Genomic DNA, 20,902 nt, shown 5'->3' on the forward strand with positions numbered 1-20,902 from the left:
AAAAATCAGATTCCTTTTTTTTTTTAAGACTTTATTTATATATTTGAGAGAGAGAGAGAGCACGAGCAGGGTGAGGGGCAGAGGGAGAAGCAGACTCCCTGCTGAACAGGGAGCCTGATGTGGGACTCGATCCCAGGACTTCAGGATCATGACCTAAGCTGAAGACAAAGGCTTAACCAACTGAGCCACCCAGGCGCCCCAGATTCCTTATTCACAGGGTGTGTTAGTTCTCAAAACTAAAACCTGGGTTCTTCAGTGGATGTTATGGGTTTGAGGATAAAGTTTAGATGTACTCAAGACCACAGTTACAGGTCTGCAAAACTAAGATAAGAAGGCAGCAACTGTTGGGTGGTGCGGTGGTGGATGGGCGAGGGTAGAGACGGAACACACGTGACAAAAGAGAAAACAAACGTAAACTACCAGAGTGGAGTCAGTGACAGCAAAATTACCAAAGTTTCTATTGAAAAAATTTCCCTGGTTTTGGTTTTGAGGGAATCATATAAGGAATTAGGAATGTTTGATTGCACAGTTTTATTTCCTTTTTATGATCTCAAATTTTTTTAAAAAGAATGGTTTTTTTCTACGTGTGTTTCTAGAATTAGTGAATGGATGAACCTCATTTTTTTAATACCTTAGCTTCTCAAAGCCATTGAGTCACTGAAGCATTGTCATCAGAGGTAGGCTTAAAATCTGACAATGAATTGATCACAGCTAAGGTAACAGAGCTTTTGTTTTCGAGAAATGATCAAGCAAGGAAACACCCAAGAGGCACAGGGCAAAATGTCTTCCTGGAAGCTGGTTGGGCAGGAAGATGTGGAGGCCCAGCCCAGTGAGGGCAGCAATGCCTTCTGCATGGCTCACCTGTCTTCCCCTCCTTTCAGCCTGATGCCAGGTAAAACTACACTGAAGTCCAAGTGGAGAGGCTGGCCCTAGGGAGCTTTGACACTTTATCTCACTATGGCCTCTGTGCTCACTTTCCACTTCTCCTGCTGCCCCCTGGCACCCAGAGTCCAGTTTGCCAAGTAACTGATGGGGGCTAGGGCTGAGGGAAGAGGGCTATGTCCCCCAAAGCCCAGCTTCCTTTTCTAAACCCTGCTGTCCTAAAATACATTTAAGCTCTTTCTTCACTCTAGAGAGGAACCTGAATCACCCTTGATTTTGCATAGCTGGGGCCACCTTCATCTATAAAATGGGGTGTACAATAGCACCCATCTCCTAGGGCAGTGGTTCTCAAAGTGGGTCCTCTAACAGTGGAATCAGCATTGCTTGGGAATTTGTTAGAGAAGCAAATTCTCGAACCCCTTCCAGACTCACTGCATCAGAAACTCGGGGGATGGAGGTCAGCAATCAGTTTTCACAAGCCCCCAGGTAATTCAGATGCTCACTCAAGTTTGTGGGCGCCTGGGTGGCTCAGATGGTTAAGCGTCTGCCTTCAGCTCAGGTCATGGTCTCAGGGTCCTGGGATCGAGTTTCGTATCAGGCTCCCTGCTCAGCGGGGAGCCTGCTTCTCCCTCTCTCTCTCTCTCTCTCTCATGAATAAATAAATAAAATAAATCTTTAAAAAAAAAAGTTTGAGAATCACTATCCCAGGGTTGTTGTAAAGAATAAATGACAGAGCAGCTAGAACATGCTCAGAACAGTGCCTGGCACCTACATGTTATTTAGCTGTTGCTCTCCTCATCGTGGTAGCTATCATCATTATCATCATCACAATTATCATTGCAGGAATCTTTTCTAGTAATACTTTAGTTTCCAGGAGTAATGAGTACTCTTATACAGAGATGCCTTTCCTGTGGAACAAACCCCTGGCAGATGTATGTGCAAGCTCACTCTTAATAGCACAAATGATATTACCATAGGGAGGGGATCTTACCAAAATGATTCAGGGTGTCAGGGGAAAAAAATGCAAGAACCTACATTTGTAAGGAAAGACTGTATTAATGGAGACAATTGCCCTAGGGAGATGTTCAAAGCTCAAACCAGAAATGTCTTCAGGAAGGGATAGGTGAGCAATGCTTTTATATGCAGAGACCCTGGAAGAGGTGGCTGTGGAAAGAGGGGGTTAGGGAAGGAAGTGGTAATAAAAACTGCTGTGGGGGAGTCTGGAAACGTAACAAACTGTGTCAAACATTGCACTAACAGGAGAGTCAAGGCAGGAAATGTCTGTAGTAAGGGACATGAGCAAATTTACAGCGTGGGAAGTTCACAAAGAGTTTAGGGCCTAGCTGTCCTAGTCAAGCCAGTCTAAAGATGTTAAACACAAAGTTTTGATCAGTCTTGTCGAGAAACTAGTTTTTATTTATGCCATGTTGCAGCTGACTAAATAATGCCCCCCAAAGATATCAGATCTTAATTCTTGGAACCTGTAAATGTTACCTTACTGTGGCAAAGATTTCACAAATGTGATTAAGGATTTTGAGAGGGATTATCTGGATAGGCTCTAAATGCCATCACAAGGGTTCTTATAAGAGGGAGGTAGAGGGAAATTTGACACAGACTAAAGAGGAGAAGGCAATGTGACCAAAGAGGCAGAGATTGGGTGATGTGCCACAAGCCAAGCCAAGGAGTGGCTAAAGCTAGAAGAGAACAGGTTCTCCCCTAGAGCCTCCAGAGGGAGCACAGTCCTAGGACAACCAGTTTTCTTTCTTTCTTTTTTTTTAAAGATTTTATTTATTTATTTGATAGAGAGAGACACAGTGAGAGAGGGAACACAAGCAAGGGGAGTGGGAGAGGGAGAAGCAGGCTTCCTGCTGAGCAGGGAGCCTGATGCGGGGCTCGATCCCAGAACCCTGGGATCATGTCCTGAGCTCAAGGCAGATGCTTAACCAACTGAGCCACCCAGGTGCCCCGGTTTTCAACCCAAGTGATGCGATTCTGTACTTCTGCCCTCCACAACTGTGAGAGAAAAAATTCCTGTTGTTTTAAGCCACCAACTTTGTGGAAATGTGTTACAGCAGCCATAAGAAACTGATACATCTCGGGGCGCCTGGGTGGCTCAGTCATTAAGTGTCTGCCTTCAGCTCAGGTCATGATGCCAGGGTCCTGGGATCAATACCCCACATCAGGCTCCCTACTCAGCAGGAAGCCTGCTTCTCCCTCTGCCACTCTTGCTTGTGTTCCTGCTCTTGCTGTCTCTCTATCAAATAAATAAATAAAAACTTTAAAAAAAGATTATCTTTAAAAAAAAAAGAAACTGATACATCTTGTTTCATGAAAAGACTGGTTTTTTTTTTCAGATTTGAGGAAAAGATCCTCTGGCAACCAAAGGAGAGTTTGTGGATTATAGTCTTGGCGGTGGGGAAAATCCCACAAGGTCAGCTCTTTTGTTACCCACTACATCAAGATGCTTTGCCATAATCTCATTTTAATGATATTGGTCATGGCTGTGCTCACATGCTGTAAAATCAAGATTATTGTAGTTAATCTCATTTTAAAATGGAAAGGCTGAGCTTCATTAAAGCTGTTAGTGAAGTTACAAGCAGCATGTGTCTAAGTAAATGCACAAACTACACCAGGAGAGGACAATGAGCACAAAGGAAAAGTTTAATTAATTCTTGTTAATTGATTTACTTAAGGAATTGGGTATTTAACCGTATATGAAAGACAAGTTTACAGTAGCTCAAAAAAAAAGAAAAAGAAAAATTATTTCAAAAGTGGTTTCATGTGAACATCTAATCATAAACACTCTTTTTCATAAAATTATAAATTATAATAAACCATTTTACAAATGGACAGTTGTCTGGACAACGTTTTTAAGAATAAGTCTTGGCTCATTGAATTGAAACAAATTGGAGCGGTTGTTATGCTCATTACCCCATTGTTTAAAACTTCCAGAGATGAGGTAAAGAATTATATCCTGTTTTACTGGTGAGCCAAAGAAATCTAGACAGGCACATGAGAATATACTTTCACAGAGACTGCATTTTAAATAAGAATTGGGAAATTCTGACAACTGAATTCTATCAAAGGCAGAGCTAAGTCTTGGTTGCTTCACTAAAATGTGACTATTTTAATATCAGCACCCATCTAAGTTATTTTGCAAAAGAAGAGCAATAGAATAAGAAGAAAAGGAACACAATGGTTAGTAATGCACATTTTTGTAATGCATTCTTTAACAGATTATGTATAAGTACATGGTATGAGTTGGAGCAGTATCTTCCACTCTTTTGCTTAAATGGCTTTCTCCTATACTTCTCCTGAATTTAGATTTTTCTTGATTTAATTTTAGGTTTTGAGCATATTTGCAATAGAGACCATTTTATCCTCCATTGATTTTGTATCACATTCCAACAAGCAAAGGTGATGCCGTTCTTTGGATCCGCACCTGTCAGGCAGCCTCCCGCCAGACTATTGCCTAAGGTGCAGACATTCACACCGTAGCAGGTTTTTCCACCCTGTGCAATCTTATGGAGCTGTGACCCCAGGGCAGCTGTAAAACCCACGTGCTAGAATAATTTAGATTTCTTGTGATCGACTGAGTAAACAAGCAAACAATGGCCAGACTTTACATGACAAAGAACTCTGACCCACAAAAGAAACCTCTCAGGCAACCTCTCAGGACTTGCTGAATGGCTATCCATTTATCTTTGCCTCCACTTCCAAACCAGAGAAATCCAAATATTCTTCCCAAACCAATCACATAAATGAGGTTCCATTTCTAGTTATTCATCCTCCAGCCTCCCCATGACAACAGCCTCTTCTTACAGAAGCCTCCCTCTTTTTTCATAATTAAAGCTTTTCCTCATTCTGTTTTTGAATTGTCTTCTTTTTGTATCATGTGGGTGGTCTTCATTTATTTCCACATGTGGATAACGCTTGTATGGACCACCATGATTACTTTTTTTTTTTTTTTAAGGATAAAACAAAAAATCAAAGTCCAGCCATATGCAGTACACTTTTGTAACCACCTGAGAACTTTGAGCCCCTAGCTGTGTGTGAGATGAAAAGGACTCTACTTTTCAAAGGACATAAAATGAAATTTGTAAGACGTTGACTTTTAAAAATATTTGTCTGATTTTGCTTCTATGAAGATTATCAATTTAATTTTAACTAAGTACAAATTGACATGCACTATGACTCCATTTCTGTAAAAAGAAAAAGAATATATATATATAAAGATATCCTTAGAAAAGAGGAGGGAGAGGACAAGGGTGTTCATTTTCTAAATATACTTTCTACAATGAGTGTTTCTTATGCAATTAAAAAAAGAAAATTTTAGAAACATTTCTGAATTAATTTCCTTAAATCTCTACATACAGTTGACCCTTGAAAAACACAGGTTTGAAATGTGGAATTCAGTTACATCCAAATTTTTTTGATAAATACACTAGGATACTGTAAATTTATTTTCTCTTCATTATGATTTTCTTGGTAACATTTTCTTTTTTCTAGCTTACGATAAGAATACATTATATAATATATACAACATACAATATATGTGTTAGTCCACTCTCTGTGTCATTGGTAAGGTTCCTGGCCAACAGCAGGCTATTAGTAGTTAAGGTTTTGGCCATTCAAGTTATAATGCAGATTTTCAACTGTGTGGGGAGTCGTTGCCCCTAACAACCACAGTGTTCAAGGGTCAACTGTATATATATATATGTATATATATTTGTTCTCCAACTAAAACACTTCTTCAAACTGCATAACCTAAACCCTGACATTAAGTGTTATTAAAGCACACTCCTTATAGCTCAAGAGAAGCACTGGGTACTGAGAAAGACCTAACAATCAACCCCTAATGTAGAGTGTAGGAATATATGTTTCCACCCTTCTCGGCCGCTTTTCTCCTTTTTATTAAACCAAATTTTTCTGTAGATAATTTGTTTCTGTTGGTTTTGAGAAAGGCTTGAGAGGGAAGAAGAGCGAGAAACAGGACAGCAGTATTACAAAATGCCACGCCTTCTCTGTACACCCATTCAGTCTGTCCCCTTTCCAAGGATTTGGGTCTTGCCCATCGCGTCCCGTATTTGGGGGATTTCCAGTCCACTCCAGATTCTTCCCAAACCCAGAGGGATCCCATCCTGCATCCTCCACCCGCCCCACCTTTGCCTGGAATAAACAGGAACCACTAGACTATATTGTTCTCAAACCTACGGGAGATTTTAACCCAAAACTCCAGAACTAAAGGACAAGTAGAGCGATGCTGAAAACCCATTTGGGGCTCCCTGTAAGCTTCCTTTCGCGAACCACCCGCCGATCTCCTGAATTCGGGGTAATGACTCGATCTGGGTCCCCAGGTTGGCTCCGTGCCCCGCCGCCTTGCCCCCCTCAGCGCTATCCCCGCGCCCACTGAAGCAGGCCCTAGCTGCCCTGGGACAAGTTAAGACCGAGCCGCGTCACGCGCTGGGAGTCCCACGCCTGGAGGCCCTGCCCACAGGCCGGCGCAGCCAATCGCCGCGCGGGCAGGCGGTAAGGGCGGGGCCGAGCGGGCAGAATTCCAGAGACCTTAAAGGCTGAGTCAGGAGCAACTGGGCCACAATCCCAGGCTTCGGCGATCTGGGAAGGGCTGCGTGCGTCTGTGGAGTGCGCCTGCGCAGCTGTGGACGCCGCAGGTCAGCGTCTCAGTCTGGGGACCCCCAGCGCCTCGGGGACAGGGACTAAAGGAGGGGATCCACCCCGGGGCTCGGGCGAGGGGCGGGTGCGACCCGCGGGAATAAGAGCATCTGCTTGCCTGGAGTTGATGAGGCTGAGTCGGCGCCGCTTGGATCCTGTAAGCCTTGAGGTGGGAAGTCGGGGGAGGACGGTTTGGGGAACGCAGGGCGGCGCTGAGACCACCGGGAGGTCCTAGGCTGTGCAGGAACCGGCCCGCCTCTGGGCCGTGGCGGGCACAGGTCCGGTAACTGGGCCGCCGCGGGACCCGGCCTGGCTAAGAAGGTACACGGCAGCCTGACCTACGTACTGGCTGCGGGGCCCGGCACTCCTTGCGCGGCCGTCCATCAACAACATCCTCTGGAAGCTGAGGGCGGCGAGCGGGGTGGAGAGCCCCCCGGCCCGGCCCCGCCTGCCGCGCCGCTGTTGGCCCCGCCTGGGACCGTGCTCTGAGCCCCGGCAGAGCCTGGCCCTGTCCGGGTCGGGAACTGGGGGCTCGGGACTCCCTCGTGCCTCGTGACCACGTCTTCGATTTGAGGGAGTGAATGGGAGTGTTGGCGGCAGAAGCCAAATGTGGGGACAGCGGAGCACTGGGTGCACTCCTGCCCAACTTCTGGGAAGGCCTTTCAGAAACAAGGACCGGAGGTTCGAAGGCTTCTCTCACGGCATGCTGTACATTAGTCTAGAAGAAAAGTGTGAGGTGGCTACCTTAAGTCCTGGGGGGGTCCCTGCCCCTACTTGGATTCAGGTGTCTTATAACTAAGATTTCCTGGGTCACCTCGGTATTTTCAGTAAATAACTTGGACCAACAGTTTTAGTTGCCTTAAGATTCTGAGACCCCTATCAAAACCTAAGTTGTCATTGCACTGTTATGTTACAATGAAGTCAGTTTCAATTCCTACAGCACTTGTCAGCCTGTTTTTCAGTTGATGGCTGAATCCTACTACCTCCACTGTTTAAGTCCTTGGCCTCTTTTCTCCAGCCACATGCATAGCCTTTTTCACAGACCTGTAAATATTTGGGAAGATGATTTAAGTGTTTTTACTCCACAACATCTCAGGACAAAATAGGATGGCTTTTTTAAAGGATCGGTCTCATTGAATATTCATTTTCCTTCCTAGGTTTTTGAAGTATGAATCCTTCACTCTTCCTGGCTGCCCTTTGTTTGGGAATAGCCGCAGCAGCTCCAAAACTCGATCAGAACCTAGATGCACACTGGTCCCAGTGGAAGGCGGCACACAGGAGATTATATGGCATGGTTGGTAACCTATGAAACTGTCCAGAGAGAGCCCAAGAGAAAGGCCCTTGCTGTTGGGAGTTTATAGGTAGAGAGTTGCATCTAGAGGTCAGCTTTTACCGAGGCAAAACTTCGTGGCACCCATTACTGAATACAATATGGGCATAATTCCTTGTTGTATGGTTGTTGAACAGCTCCAACAGAAATATAAAGCCATCCCTGGCTCTGGTTTTTCTCCCTATCTGTCTGCAAATCCACTTGGTGAGGGTGGGCTCAGTTTTAAGTAGAAGTAAATGTAAGTTATATATTTGCCTCTAGAATGAAGAAGGATGGAGGAGAGCAGTGTGGGAGAAGAATATGAAAATGATTGAACTGCATAATCGGGAATATAGCCAAGGGAAACATGGCTTCACAATGGCAATGAATGCCTTTGGTGACATGGTGAGTGTGGCATGGATTGCTGAACTTTTTGTGCTTTCTCTCTGTACTTTAGCAGAACAACCTCTTGGTTTTTTTCAACATTTTACTTACTTTTCCTTAAGACCAATGAAGAATTCAGGCAGGTGATGAATGGCTTTCGAAACCAGAAACACAGGAAAGGGAAAGTGTTCCAAGAACCTCTCTTTGCTGAGATCCCCAAATCTGTGGACTGGACTCTGAAAGGCTATGTAACTCCTGTGAAGAATCAGGTATGATAATATTTAGCAGATCTCCTTCTAAGAGTAAATCCAAAAGGAATTAGTGTCCTTGATTTGGTAGACTGTCGAGTGACATCAGTTTGCTTTTTTGTTTTAAGAATATTCAAGTATGTGGGCTTTTGTTGTCTTGTAAACTGATACCTTTTTTACTTTCAGGGTCAATGTGGTTCTTGTTGGGCTTTTAGTGCAACGGGTGCCCTCGAAGGACAGATGTTCCGGAAAACTGGCAAACTCGTGTCACTGAGTGAGCAGAACCTGGTGGACTGCTCTCGGTCTCAAGGCAACGAGGGCTGCAGTGGTGGCCTGATGGATTATGCCTTCCAGTACGTGGAGGACAACAGAGGCCTGGACTCGGAGGAATCCTACCCCTATCTTGCCAGGGTGAGTGGAGCTCCTCATCTTGGTATTCCAGCCCCGCTTCTGAAAGTTGAACTGAACCAAAGATAACAGGCACTTTATTCAGCATTCACATTTTAGATGCAAACTGACAGAAGTGCCATTATAAATTGTCAGCCTTTTGCACAGGTTCTCTGAATAGATGGTTAGCATATAGCTGTTCTTACTTCTGTGTAACTTGGAGACTTTAATATGCCATTCTGGACATAATGCAAATTTCTCCATAGTGAAAAAAAATTTTTTTTTTTTTTATGATTTTATTTATCGGAGAGAGAGAGAGAGCACACACAAGCAGGGGGAGTGGGAGAGGGAGAAGCAGGCTCCCGCTGAGCAAGGAACCCGATGGTGGGACTCGATCCCAGGACCCCGGGATCATGACCCGAGCCGAAGGCAGACGCTTAATGGACTGAGCCACCCAGGTGTCCCATAGTGAAAAATTTCTTATGGACAAGTAGACTTGGGTTTCACTGAAGAAACATCTACTGATTTTTCAATTTCCAATCAACCGGTAGCATTCTGCTGTTGCCTTACAACAAAGTTGACTTGGAAAATTAAGCGGCAAATTGCCGAGTCTTGAGGTCCTAGAACTCATGTTCCCCAGGAGCTGGATGGTAGTGATCAAGTTTCTTTCCCATTTACCTTTAAAAGGACACAGATACCTGTAACTACAGGCCTGAATGTTCTGCCGCCAATGACACGGGCTTCGTGGACATCCCTCAACGGGAGAAGGCCCTTATGAAGGCAGTGGCAACTGTAGGACCCATCTCTGTTGCTATTGATGCAGGCCATCAGTCGTTCCAGTTCTATAAATCAGGTAGGTGTTTATATTTTTATTGTAGAGATTCAGGCAGGCAAAATTGGAAAACTACCACCATGATTGACTTTTTGGAGTCCTGCTTTCAAAAACTGTAGAATTTTGAGTGTGCATTTAATATAGTGATGTTTCCATTTGACATACTTTAGGCATTTTCTCATGACAAACTCTTCCTAAATAGTTTTAAATGACTTTGTAATTTTGTAAATACAACTAATTGACGTAACTACTGTCCAGTTGTTGGACCTTTTTTCCCAAAAATGTTTACTATAGAACTACAAAGAACCCTGTGGCTCAAGTGTTAACTTTGTTTTGTGCTGTTTCCTTTTAGGAATAGAAAGGATTATGCCAAATAATAGGAGTGGCTAAATCACCTTAGCTTTGGAAACTAGATATTATTATTGGAAATCTTTGTGTTTTTTTCAAGTAGAAAATATCTTGGATTTAATTTTGTTCATTGCTCGTGAGTTAAGTTTGACTTTTCCTTTTTATGAGCTATGACAATTTTTTGATAAATATTTAAGCATTATTTGGAATTTGTTGATGACATTTAATTGAATTTTGAGATGTCTCTCTTACCTGTGGTAGAGAGGGTGACTTACTGTCATGTCACTTGGAACTCCTTACCCTGACATTGAATTTTACTCTCCTAGGCATTTATTTTGACCCAGAGTGCAGTAGCAAAGACCTCGATCATGGTGTTCTGGTGGTTGGCTATGGCTATGAAGGAACAGATTCAAATAACAATAAATTTTGGATTGTCAAGAACAGGTATCAAACTCCAAATGTTACATATATTAAATTGAAAAGGGCGTGCTTGTTTGGAATCAGTATTTGATTTCAGGCCCAAAAAAGCTCAACTTTGAAATCCCAAAAGTCTTTCTCCCACTTAAGAGTGAACACTCTGATACTTTTATAAAGATAAAACATGCTGATGTGTTCTTTTTTTGTTTTTTTTTAATGTACTGATGTTTGATTACAAGATTCTGTAGCAAGCTTGTTGGAATTATTATGTATTTGTAACATTGCAATTCTAAATTCTGAATTTTTTTTATTTTTTATTCAGAAATACATCTGGCCCTAAAGAGTTTCAGATAAAGGATTTTGCACCCTTATAGGGTTAAGGGCTGGTTTCTTTTTTCTGTGTCCAGTTTCTCAACAAGGTAGACTGAGCACAAATAACTGCTGACTCTTTAAGTTGGAAAGATTTTCCAAGAGTCCAGTGGGCTCTGTGCATCCTTCCTGTTAGCATTTGTGGCCCTGCTGTCTTATGCTATTTCCCAACTCTCCGAGGCTTTGCGCGTTGTCAGGATCAGTTTTCACCACTCAAGTTCTTTGAGATGAGGTATAAGATAGCCTGTAGAAACAGACTGGTACATTGGAATCCTAGCTGTGCCTCAGTTTCCTATCTTAAAAAGTTAAGGACTCATGGGAATTAATATATTTATAAGTAAGAGCACTTAGAATAGTGCCTGATAAGTGGGAAGTCCTATCTTAAGTATTAGCTATTATTATTAATGAAGCTAATGTGTACTTGATTCTTTGTATAAAACAAAATATGCTCTTCTTTCAGTTGGGGGCCAGAATGGGGCTGTAATGGCTATGTAAAAATGGCCAAAGACCAGGACAACCACTGTGGAATTGCCACAGCAGCGAGCTATCCCACTGTGTGAGCTGATGGACCAGAAGATAAGAGGACTTGGGGACAGCATATCTGGAGGAATTTTATCTTAAAACTGACCAAATCCTTATTGTGTAAGATAAGACACTTGAATCATTGAGGATCCGAGTTGTGATTTGAATTCTGTGACATTTTTATAAGGGTACAGCATTACCACTACTTTAATTACTGTTTTAAATAGCTTTATAATGTTGACAACTCATTACTTAATTCTAAGACTTGAATTTTCATTTTTTTCAAAGGATATATAAAACTTTACCTTTTAAAATAAAGTTTAATTCAGTATGTAGAGGTGGAACTTCTCTGTTTTCAGTGCATTAACTTTTTGTGTAGTCGGGAAATATAACTGGGTTATAAAGACATAACTGTATATGCCAATGGTACATTAGGAGGACACTGGGTGGCCCTCAGGAACTTCTAGTTATAAATACGCAGATTTTATGTCAGCTGTTCATTGGCTGTGTTGACCCAACCCTTGAATCTGGCAAAATATGACAGTCTGGGAGGACAAAGGTAAAGTGTTTCAATAAAGTTAATAGTTTAACGATTCACTCTTTAGAAAAGTGAATAGACATACAGATTCTTAGGTTTTAGATACTAGAAAAGGAGATCCTCTTGACTCAAGATGGTTAAAATCTAATAAGGTTATGGGATAAAATCTCAGGGCCAGGTACTGAAGCTATCTCTGAATTGCTGGTGAAGACCATGTGACTACTTTGCAGTTGAATAAGGACCAGATTCTGGATTACCAAATCTGTTTTGTCTTTGTTCTGTCAAGTCTTCGATGGCTTTCCACATAACTCTTCTAGGAAAAGCTTCATTTGTTACCTAGTGTTAGCAAAAGTAAATTTAATGGCTGTGATGAACAAGTCTCAGATCCTTGGTAAGAACTGGAAAAATGTGTTAAAAGATCCGTAAGAGATGAACGTGGGCTACAAAAATAGTCCCCCAGCCTGGGAAGATGGATGAGTGATCACTAGGCCAAACTTGGGCTTAGCTGCCTAATCTCGGAATTAAAAATAAACTTGGAACAAAACAGCCTAAGCATATGGTTGTATAGGCAGTAAATACAAATAAGACGATATTTTTGTATATTGAAACGATGGAAAGGAAATATGCCAACTTTTGGGTGGATTATGGATGATTATTTTCTTAAACCTTTTCTGTAGAAGACATCTTTTCTAGTAGGGGGAAAAATGTAAAAGTATACATTCTGCAAGCTAAAGAAGCATGTATATATGTGTTTAAAAATTTCATCCTTATAAAAAGAAAATACAGCAAATAAACTGAAATATTTAATCCAGCCATAATCCATTATGAAGGGAATGAGAGATGGAGGACAACTGGAACCTTCTATCCCCCAAACCTTCAGTAACCTTTGTCCATTGCCATTTTGGGGAAAATACAATCTACCACACAAGTTTTCTTTGAGAAAGGATTCCTTCATCTTGCAACAATGGGTTAACAGAATGCTGTCCACGGAATACTGAAACAACTCAAGACTAAGGAGACATCTGGTTGCTAAACTGAAGGAGAGTGTGATGGCTTTTTCTTTAAAAAAGTTTCAAGTCTGTCAAAGCAGAGGACCCCTCAGATGTTTATAAACTATTTGATGTTTTTGTAACTTCCAAAGACCTTGTATTTTAAGTTTACGAAAAGTACCAAACCACATCTATCATCTAAAAGAATTTCAAAGGAGCCAATAGACTTTGAAATAAAAGAGAGCTGGAAACAAATTTTATCACTATAAAAATCTAATCTGAAGAACAGACTACCAGTATTTCCTATAGTTCAGACATCCAAATGATTCCTTATCCTAGTTATATTCCAAAGGAAATAAGGAAAAGTGAGAAAATTTGGCAAATTATGAGGGAGGGTTTGGCCTAATGTGGGTTTGTAGCTATGACACGGGTGTGTTATTAGAGGAGGAAAAGTGCTCAGGGTACTCAGTACAGTAGAGCATCCCCCCTACCCCCCACTGTTTTCACTTTTCCATGGTTTCAGGCAACAGCAGTGCAGAAGCAAATGATCCTTTTGACAAGTGACCAGAAGGTCAGTAGCCTAATGCTGTATCACAATGTCCTTCACCCTACTTCATCTCATCACATGGGTATACCATATCCTACATCACAAGAAGGATGAGTATAATAAGAATTTGAGAGGCCACGTTCACATAACGTTATTATAGTACATTTTTAAAGATTTATTCATTTTGAGAGAGAGTGGAAGGAGGGGCAAAGGTAGAGATTCTTCAAGCAGACTCCCCTCTGAGCATGGAGCCCGACTTGGGGCTTGAACTCACAACCCATGGGATCATGACCTGAGCCAAAACCACGAGTCAGACACAACCAAGTGAACCACCCAGGCTCCCCTATAGTATATTATAACCATTCTATTTTAGTGTTAATCTTGTCCTGTACCTCATTTACAAATTTATATCATAAATATGTATATATAGGAAAAAACAGTACAATTGAACTTTGAATAATGTGGGGTTTAGGGGTGCCAACCCCACCCTTACCTTATGCAGTTGAAATTCTGTATAACTTTATTCTCCAAAATCTTAATAGCCTACTGTTGACCAGAAACTACCGATAACACAACACATTTTGTATATTATGCATATTCTTTATCTTTACAATAAGAATGTTAAAATCATAAGGAAAATGCATTTACACTACTGTAAAAGAATCCACATATAAGTGGGCCTACACATATGAGATAAGCCATATGCTTAAACCATTGGTACTACACTGTATATAACTTTCAAATAAAATCTTTGAGATATAAGTCTATGTAAACTTATGTAGAAGTATATTGGAGGGGTGCCTGGGCGGCTCGGTTGGGCAGCTTACTCTTGGTCTCAGCTCAGGTCATGATAGGGTCCCCACTCAGCAGGGAGTCTGCTTGAGGATTCTTTCCCTCCTTCAGCTCGTGTTCTCTCTAAATCTTTAAAAAAAACATTGGAATACAATTGTGCTTAACTTAACTGAAACTACACTTTGTATAATATGTCTTTCAAGTGACATTTTCATTAAGAAAAGGGTTTGTAACCTCTTGTGTAGAAGCATGTGGGAGTAGCTTTATGTTTAACTGGTTAAAACTATACTGTATAAAAAAAAGAAGTGGGCCTACACAGTTCAAATCTGTGTTGTTCAAGGGTCAAACGCATATAGAGGGTTTGGTACTATCTGCAGTTTCAGGCATCCACTGGAGGTCTGGGAATGTATTACCCACAGAGAAGGGGAAACGACTGTAATTAAGAAATTGCCATTTGGTGGGCGCCTGGGTGGCTCAGTTGGTTAAGCGACTGCCTTCGGCTCAGGTCATGATCCTGGAGTCCCGGGATCGAGTCCCACATCGGGCTCCCTGCTTGGCGGGGAGTCTGCTTCTCCCTCTGACCCTCTTCCCTCTCATGCTCTCTATCTCTCATTCTCTCTCTCTAATAAATAAATAAAATCTTTAAAAAAAAAAAAAAAAAAAAAAAAGAAATTGCCATTTGGTGCACATAATTCCATCACCATCTCCAAAGTATATTTACAAAATCTTTTTTTTTAAGATTTTATTTATTCATGAGAGAGAGAGGCAGAGAGAGAAGCATGCTCCCCAAGGAGCAGGGAGCCTGATGCAGGACTCGATCCCAGGACCCTGGGATAATGACCTGAGTGGAAGGCAGACACTTAAGCATCTGAGCCACCCAGGCACCCATATTTACAAAATCTTAAGCAAGTATAGACTGCCCTGTTTCTGTTAGTCACTTTTTTTTTTTTTAAGATTTTATTTATTTGACAGAAAAGCCCAAGAAAGCACAAGCAGGGGAGAGCAGCAGAGGGAGAGAGAGAAGCAGGCTCTCTGCTGGGCAGGGACCCTGATGTGGGACTCAATCCCAGGACTCTGGGATCATGACCTGAGCAGAATGCAGATGGTTAACTGACTGAGCCACCCGGGTGCCCCTCTGTTAGTGATTTTTAATTGATGAAAGGTACAGTGATAAAACCACATTTATGTTTTGTCTATAAAATTTTAAATTGGTGATGTTTCTTAAACTCAGTTACCTTTTGACTGATATAAAAATCTAAAAAACTTCTGGGAGTTTAAAAAGCAAATCTTAGTAATATACAAATATGTGTGTGCATCTCCCACCACTCAACTTTATTTATTTATTTATTTATTTTTTTTTTTTAAGATTTTATTTGTTTATTCATGAGAGCCAGAGGGGGAGAGAGAGAGAGAGAGAAGCAGAGGGAGAAACAGGCTCCCAAGGAGCAGGGAGCCCGATGTGGGACTCGATCCCAGGACCCCAGGATCGTGACCTGAGCCGAAGGCAGATGCTTAACCATCTGAGCCACCCAGGCGCCCCACCACCACTTAACTTTAAATACAGAATTTCACAAATGTTCATGATCATCACTCTTTTGAAATGAGTTAATAAACTATTACCAAGAGCTGTTCCATGGTCTCATTTCTCAGTACTATATTTTTAAAACTTTTGTAATTCATGTATTTACTCATTCAACAGTGCTGTCGGCTCTGGGGACACAACAGCAAAGGAAATAGTCACAGTCCCTCCCTTTGGGAGCTTACATTCTCATATTGCTGAGCCCATGCATAATCTCCATCTGTCACCATAGCCACTTTGTTCATGACTTCATTGGCAGTGAGAGCTGCAGCTGGGAAAAGAAGCTGACTGGTAGCAACAGAACAGGTCATTCTATCCACTGGATTTACTGAGGTTACCCCTTGGTGAGCATTTACATGGAACAAAAATATAGTCATGCTTTTTGCCAATTCAGAGAGCTCTATCCACATACCTCTTCTCCAGACCTCTTTTTTTCTTTTTAAGATTGTTTATTTATTTATTTGAGAGAGAGTGAGAGGGAGCACAAGAGCAAGGTGGGGGCAGAGGGAGAAGCAGACTCCCCACTGAGCAGGGAGCCCGATGTGGGGCTCAGTCCCAGGACTCTGGGATCATGACCTGAGCCGAAGGCAGACGCTTAACCAACTGAGCCACCCAGATGCCCCTTCTCCAGACCTCTTTGTCAGCAATTTTCTAATCATGATTCTTCAAAGTACCTGACAATCCAGTCAAACCATGGCCACAGCTCATGAATTGGTATATAATCGCATGTCTGGCCATTTTTCCTTTCAAGCAAAATGAACAACCAGATACTCAACATTCTGCTCACTGGGAGGATTTCCCTTCACCACTGTCCTTCAGGGATACCCCAGAAAGGGGTCAGAGTGCTGCAGTTGTCCACTTCAGTTAGTGCCTGCATATCATGTAGAACCATCTGTAAACCAGTCCCAAGTTTTCTCTTCCTCAATCAACTGATTTTAGAGAACTCCCTGTGAGGCCATAGGTGGAGGCTGGGAGAAAGAAGGTAAGAGTGGGGGCTGTGAGCATTTGGGCCACTTCCTAATGTAACTTGTGCCTTGAGGGCTTGCTCAGACCCAGTCTCATATATACCACTTCTACTGGATGATGGAATGCTGCTATGCACATTTGGCTTTATGGCTTGGTGGATCAGATAACACCCAGCTCATGAACTTGGCAGCCTGTTTTTAAGCATTTATACTCTGATAATACCCAGTAGCCAAGCTAAAAGCTGTTTCTTTTCTTTTTCTTTTTTTTTTTTTTGAAGATTTTATTTATTTATTTTAGAGAGAGAGAGAGTGAGAGCACAAGCAGGGGGAGCGGCAAGCAGAGGGAGAGGGAGAAGCAGGCTCCCTGCTGAGCAGGGAGCCCGATGTGGGACTCCATCCCAGGACCCTGGGACCATGACCTGAGCCTTAGGCAGGCGCTTAACCGACTGAGCCACCCAGGCACCCCAAAAGCTGTTTTTCAAAAGGAGAGTAGTTACCTGCAGAGGATATCATGACTTCATTCCAAAATCCTTAGTCTGCTTTATTATTTGCCTTTTGGGGTCTGCCAGTGGCTTGAAACCACATCTCTATCCGCTACTGACACTTCAAGTATCATTGGATCTGCTGGATCATACAGCCCAAGTAGCAGAGCAGCTTGCACAGTAGCCTGGGCCTGCTGCAGAGCCTTTTCTTATTCTGGGCCCCATTCAAAACTAATAGTTTTTTGGGTTACTCAGTAAATGGACCAAAGTAGCATACTCAAATGGGGAATATATTGCCTTCAAAATCCAAAGAAGCCCACTAAGCATTGTCCCTCTTTTTTGGTTCTAGGTGGGGCCAAATGCAATAATTTATCCTTCATCTTAGAAGGTATATCTTGACATGCTCAACATCACTGAACACCCAGAAATTTTACTGAGATGGGAAGCCCCTAAATTTTTGTAGGATTTATTTCCCAGCCTCTGACATACAGATATCTTATCAATAAGACCAGTGAGTCTAGAGTACTTGCTACTTCCTGCTCACTAGTTCCATTTAGCCTAAGTCATCAAGGTAATGGACCAGTATATGATGTGGAAAGAAAAGGTAATCAAAATTCCTGAGAACTAAATTATGACGTATGGCTGGAGGGTTGATAAAACCCTAAGGTAGTGAAGGTGTATTATTGCCCTTGCCAGCTGAAAACAAACTGCTTCTTGTGGTCTTTACTAATAGGTGTGAAGAAAAAAAAGCATTTCCCAGATCAATAACTGCATACCAGCTAGTAGGGGATATGTTAATTTGCGGAAGCTCTGTGACCAGATCTGGAACAGCAGCTGCAGTTGAAGTCACCACCTGGTTAAGTTTATGATCATTCATTGTCATTCCTCAAAATCCGTGTGTTTTCTTCATAGGCCAAATAGATGAGTTGAATGGGGATGTGGTGGTGAAAATCATAATCCCTGTATCCTTCAAGTCCTTGATGGTGCCACTAATCTCTGCAATCCCTCCAGGAATGTGTCACTGCGTTTGGTTTACTATTTTGCTAGGTAGAAGCAGTTCTGGTGAGTTCTACTTGGCCTTTCCTACTATAATAGCTCTCACTCTACAGATCTGGGAGCCAATGTGGGAATTCTGCCCGTTTGTGAGAATGTCAATTCCATTTATCCATTCTGCAACTGGAGGAAACACTATACTGGACCCACTGTGAGATGGACCTGAGCAAAAACTCCATTGAGGTTCTGCCATAAGGACCTACTCTGATCTGTGGTCCACAGTGATGTTTTGGATCTCCTAGAATTAGTGTCAGTTCAGAGCCAATATTGAGTAGTTCACAAAATGGCCAATTGTATCCTTTTCTCCAATGCATGGTCACCTTGGTAAAAGGCTATGTACCTCTTTGGAGAAGGCTGGGAGAAAAAATGAACAGTAAAAAGAGTATAAACAGTATAAAACTCAACAGCATAGTGGGGACCCAGTTTCCCTTTCATTTAAGGGTTTGGGGTCTGTAAACTGTCTCAAGTTTTAGAATTAATTGAGGGACTGAAACTTTTTTTTTTTAATTCAAGTTAGACTTCCACTGAATTGACCTAGAACTCTTCTGCTTATATAGACCAAATAAGAATTTAGTAGACAACCTCTCTACTTCTCTTCTAGGGACATTATGGTCAGCTAGCCAATGCCATAGGTCTTTGCAAGTCAGACTATTCTAACTCTGCTGCACTGACTCTGCTGTCTACTATAATAACTACGTCCACTATGGTGTGTTCCAATTGGGTGGGGGCTGGAGGCAGTGGAGGTGAAAGAATTCACCCAAGGCAGAACAAAGGAGATAGAAGTTTATTGAATTCACTGCATGTGAACAGCAGGCAGGACAGCAAAGGAGAGACTGCCACAGGGCAGTGGTAGGGGCTATAGGGTGGAGGGGGGAAGTGTGGGAATGTATGGAATTTTCCCTTTTTTGTTACCAGTGCCTAGTTGTAAGTAGCTCATTGGTTAGTTAGGGCCTATGGCTATGTCAAGATGGGTCATTTAATGAGCCTATTTGCATCAGCTAGGTGGTCACTGTGGGCCCTTCTGCCTTGCTCAAGTTTCCCCTGTTCAAGTGTGTTTCCTAAAATCAGCCTCTACATCCTCCTTATCTTTGGCTATTAAGTGCCACCATTTGACTCCTATCCCCATTGCGTTTAAGAATCACAGTTCAGGGGCGCCTGGGTGGCTCAGTCGTTAAGCGTCTGCCTTTGGCTCAGGTCATGATCCCAGGGTCCTGGGATCGAGCCCCACATCGGGCTCTCTGCTCTGCAGGAAGTCTGCTTCTCCCTCTCCCACTCCCCCTGCTTGTGTTCCCTCTCTTGCTGTGTATCTCTTTGTCAAATAAATTAATTAATTAAAAAAAAAAATCCCACCTCAGTGGCAGCAGTTTCCACTGTAATTTCTAATCTGTAGGGAAGAGTGACCGCAGAGCTTTTCAAGGATACTGGGACTTCCCTCACAAATTTTTTTCTTGCAGCCATAGTGGAAGGTGTGTCCTCTATACCCTTCTGAGGTGAGTGAGCAGTGTTACGTGACAAATCCATTTCAATCTCCCAAAGCCTTTGGATACCTTCTTCTACAATATACCAAAGCATCTCAACTACATTTTGTATAGGTGTAGGAGTGCGGATAATACTGATTCTACCTTTGGCCCTCCATCTTGTTCATGTCCCTGCAATGATCTCCCTTGGGGCTACTTGTTCCAGGCCCCTTAGAGGTTAATGTGTCCCCTGACCAAATTGCAGGAAGGTTTGTTCTGATCTTCCTTAAAGGTGTTTAGATGAAAAGATATCATCATTTCTCCCCCTGCCACACTTTGGTACACAGATGATCTGTTAAATGTTAAATACTCTGACCCCATGATGACGTTGCACATCCTCTTGTTCTGTAAATCTGTGGATTAAGATCCTGACATTGCAGAGAATAGCTGTGTAGCATCTGGATTATCATTCACCCAATCTCCACATCAGTAAAACTGTGTGTAAATGGTATGGAATGGCTTGCTTCATTTTTTGGTCTCAAAGTGCCTTCTCAGTTTGGAGGATACTTTGCTATTCCTCCTCCATCTTCTAACAGTTGGTGAGCCAAGCAAGAGACCTAAAGCAAGCATGGATAAAGGGGCTCTGCCAGGAGAAAGCCCATTGTTTATAAGGGAAATCCCATTGCCAGTGGGGAAATCCGAAGCTGGCCAGCCACTGCCATGTGAGGAGATTCAGCTAGGTTTTTTGAGCATTTTGGAGCAGTGCATGAGTACAGGGATACCCTGAAATGGCCCAAGGGATTATTAGATATCCTATCCAAAATGGTAGGGAAAAGGACATGGAGAAGGGAAAGTGAACAAGGTATTATGGCAGTAGGTTGGCTATTGCTAAGTACATTATGAGACACTGTGGAAAAAGAATTATAAAGAAGGAGAGAATTAGAACAGACTAGAGAAGCATTGACTTTGGAAAAGGATGTACAGACCACATGTTCTCTAATATGGATATTATGTCCAAAGGAATCCAATAGCAGGAGGAATGCTTAGAAATTATGACATATAAGATGGCAAAGATGCATGGGTGCAGACTACCATACGCTAAAGTGAGAACTGTTATATCTCAACAGAA

The 20,902-nt window shown here is 42.3% G+C and overlaps 1 protein-coding gene across 4 annotated transcripts; it reads left to right on the forward strand.

The window, feature by feature from the left end:
- Positions 1–6,421: 6,421 nt before the first annotated feature.
- On the forward strand, positions 6,422–11,715 carry CTSV (cathepsin V). 4 transcript variants are annotated; one of them, XM_027616741.2, is made up of 8 exons: positions 6,422–6,554; positions 7,713–7,849; positions 8,147–8,269; positions 8,371–8,517; positions 8,683–8,907; positions 9,571–9,736; positions 10,390–10,507; positions 11,310–11,715. In XM_027616741.2, the coding sequence occupies exons 2-8, from the start codon at positions 7,724–7,726 to the stop codon at positions 11,407–11,409; spliced, it is 1,005 nt and encodes a 334-aa protein (XP_027472542.1). In that variant the 5' UTR covers positions 6,422–6,554; positions 7,713–7,723; the 3' UTR covers positions 11,410–11,715. The 4 variants fall into 4 exon arrangements, with proteins under 4 accessions (XP_027472542.1, XP_027472544.1, XP_027472543.1 ...); XM_027616743.2 differs by having other exon boundaries at positions 6,460–6,724; XM_027616742.1 differs by having other exon boundaries at positions 6,460–6,712.
- Positions 11,716–20,902: the final 9,187 nt, after the last annotated feature.

This window comes from Zalophus californianus, chromosome 13 (genome assembly GCF_009762305.2).
Source record: "Zalophus californianus isolate mZalCal1 chromosome 13, mZalCal1.pri.v2, whole genome shotgun sequence".
Lineage (NCBI taxonomy): Eukaryota > Metazoa > Chordata > Mammalia > Carnivora > Otariidae > Zalophus > Zalophus californianus.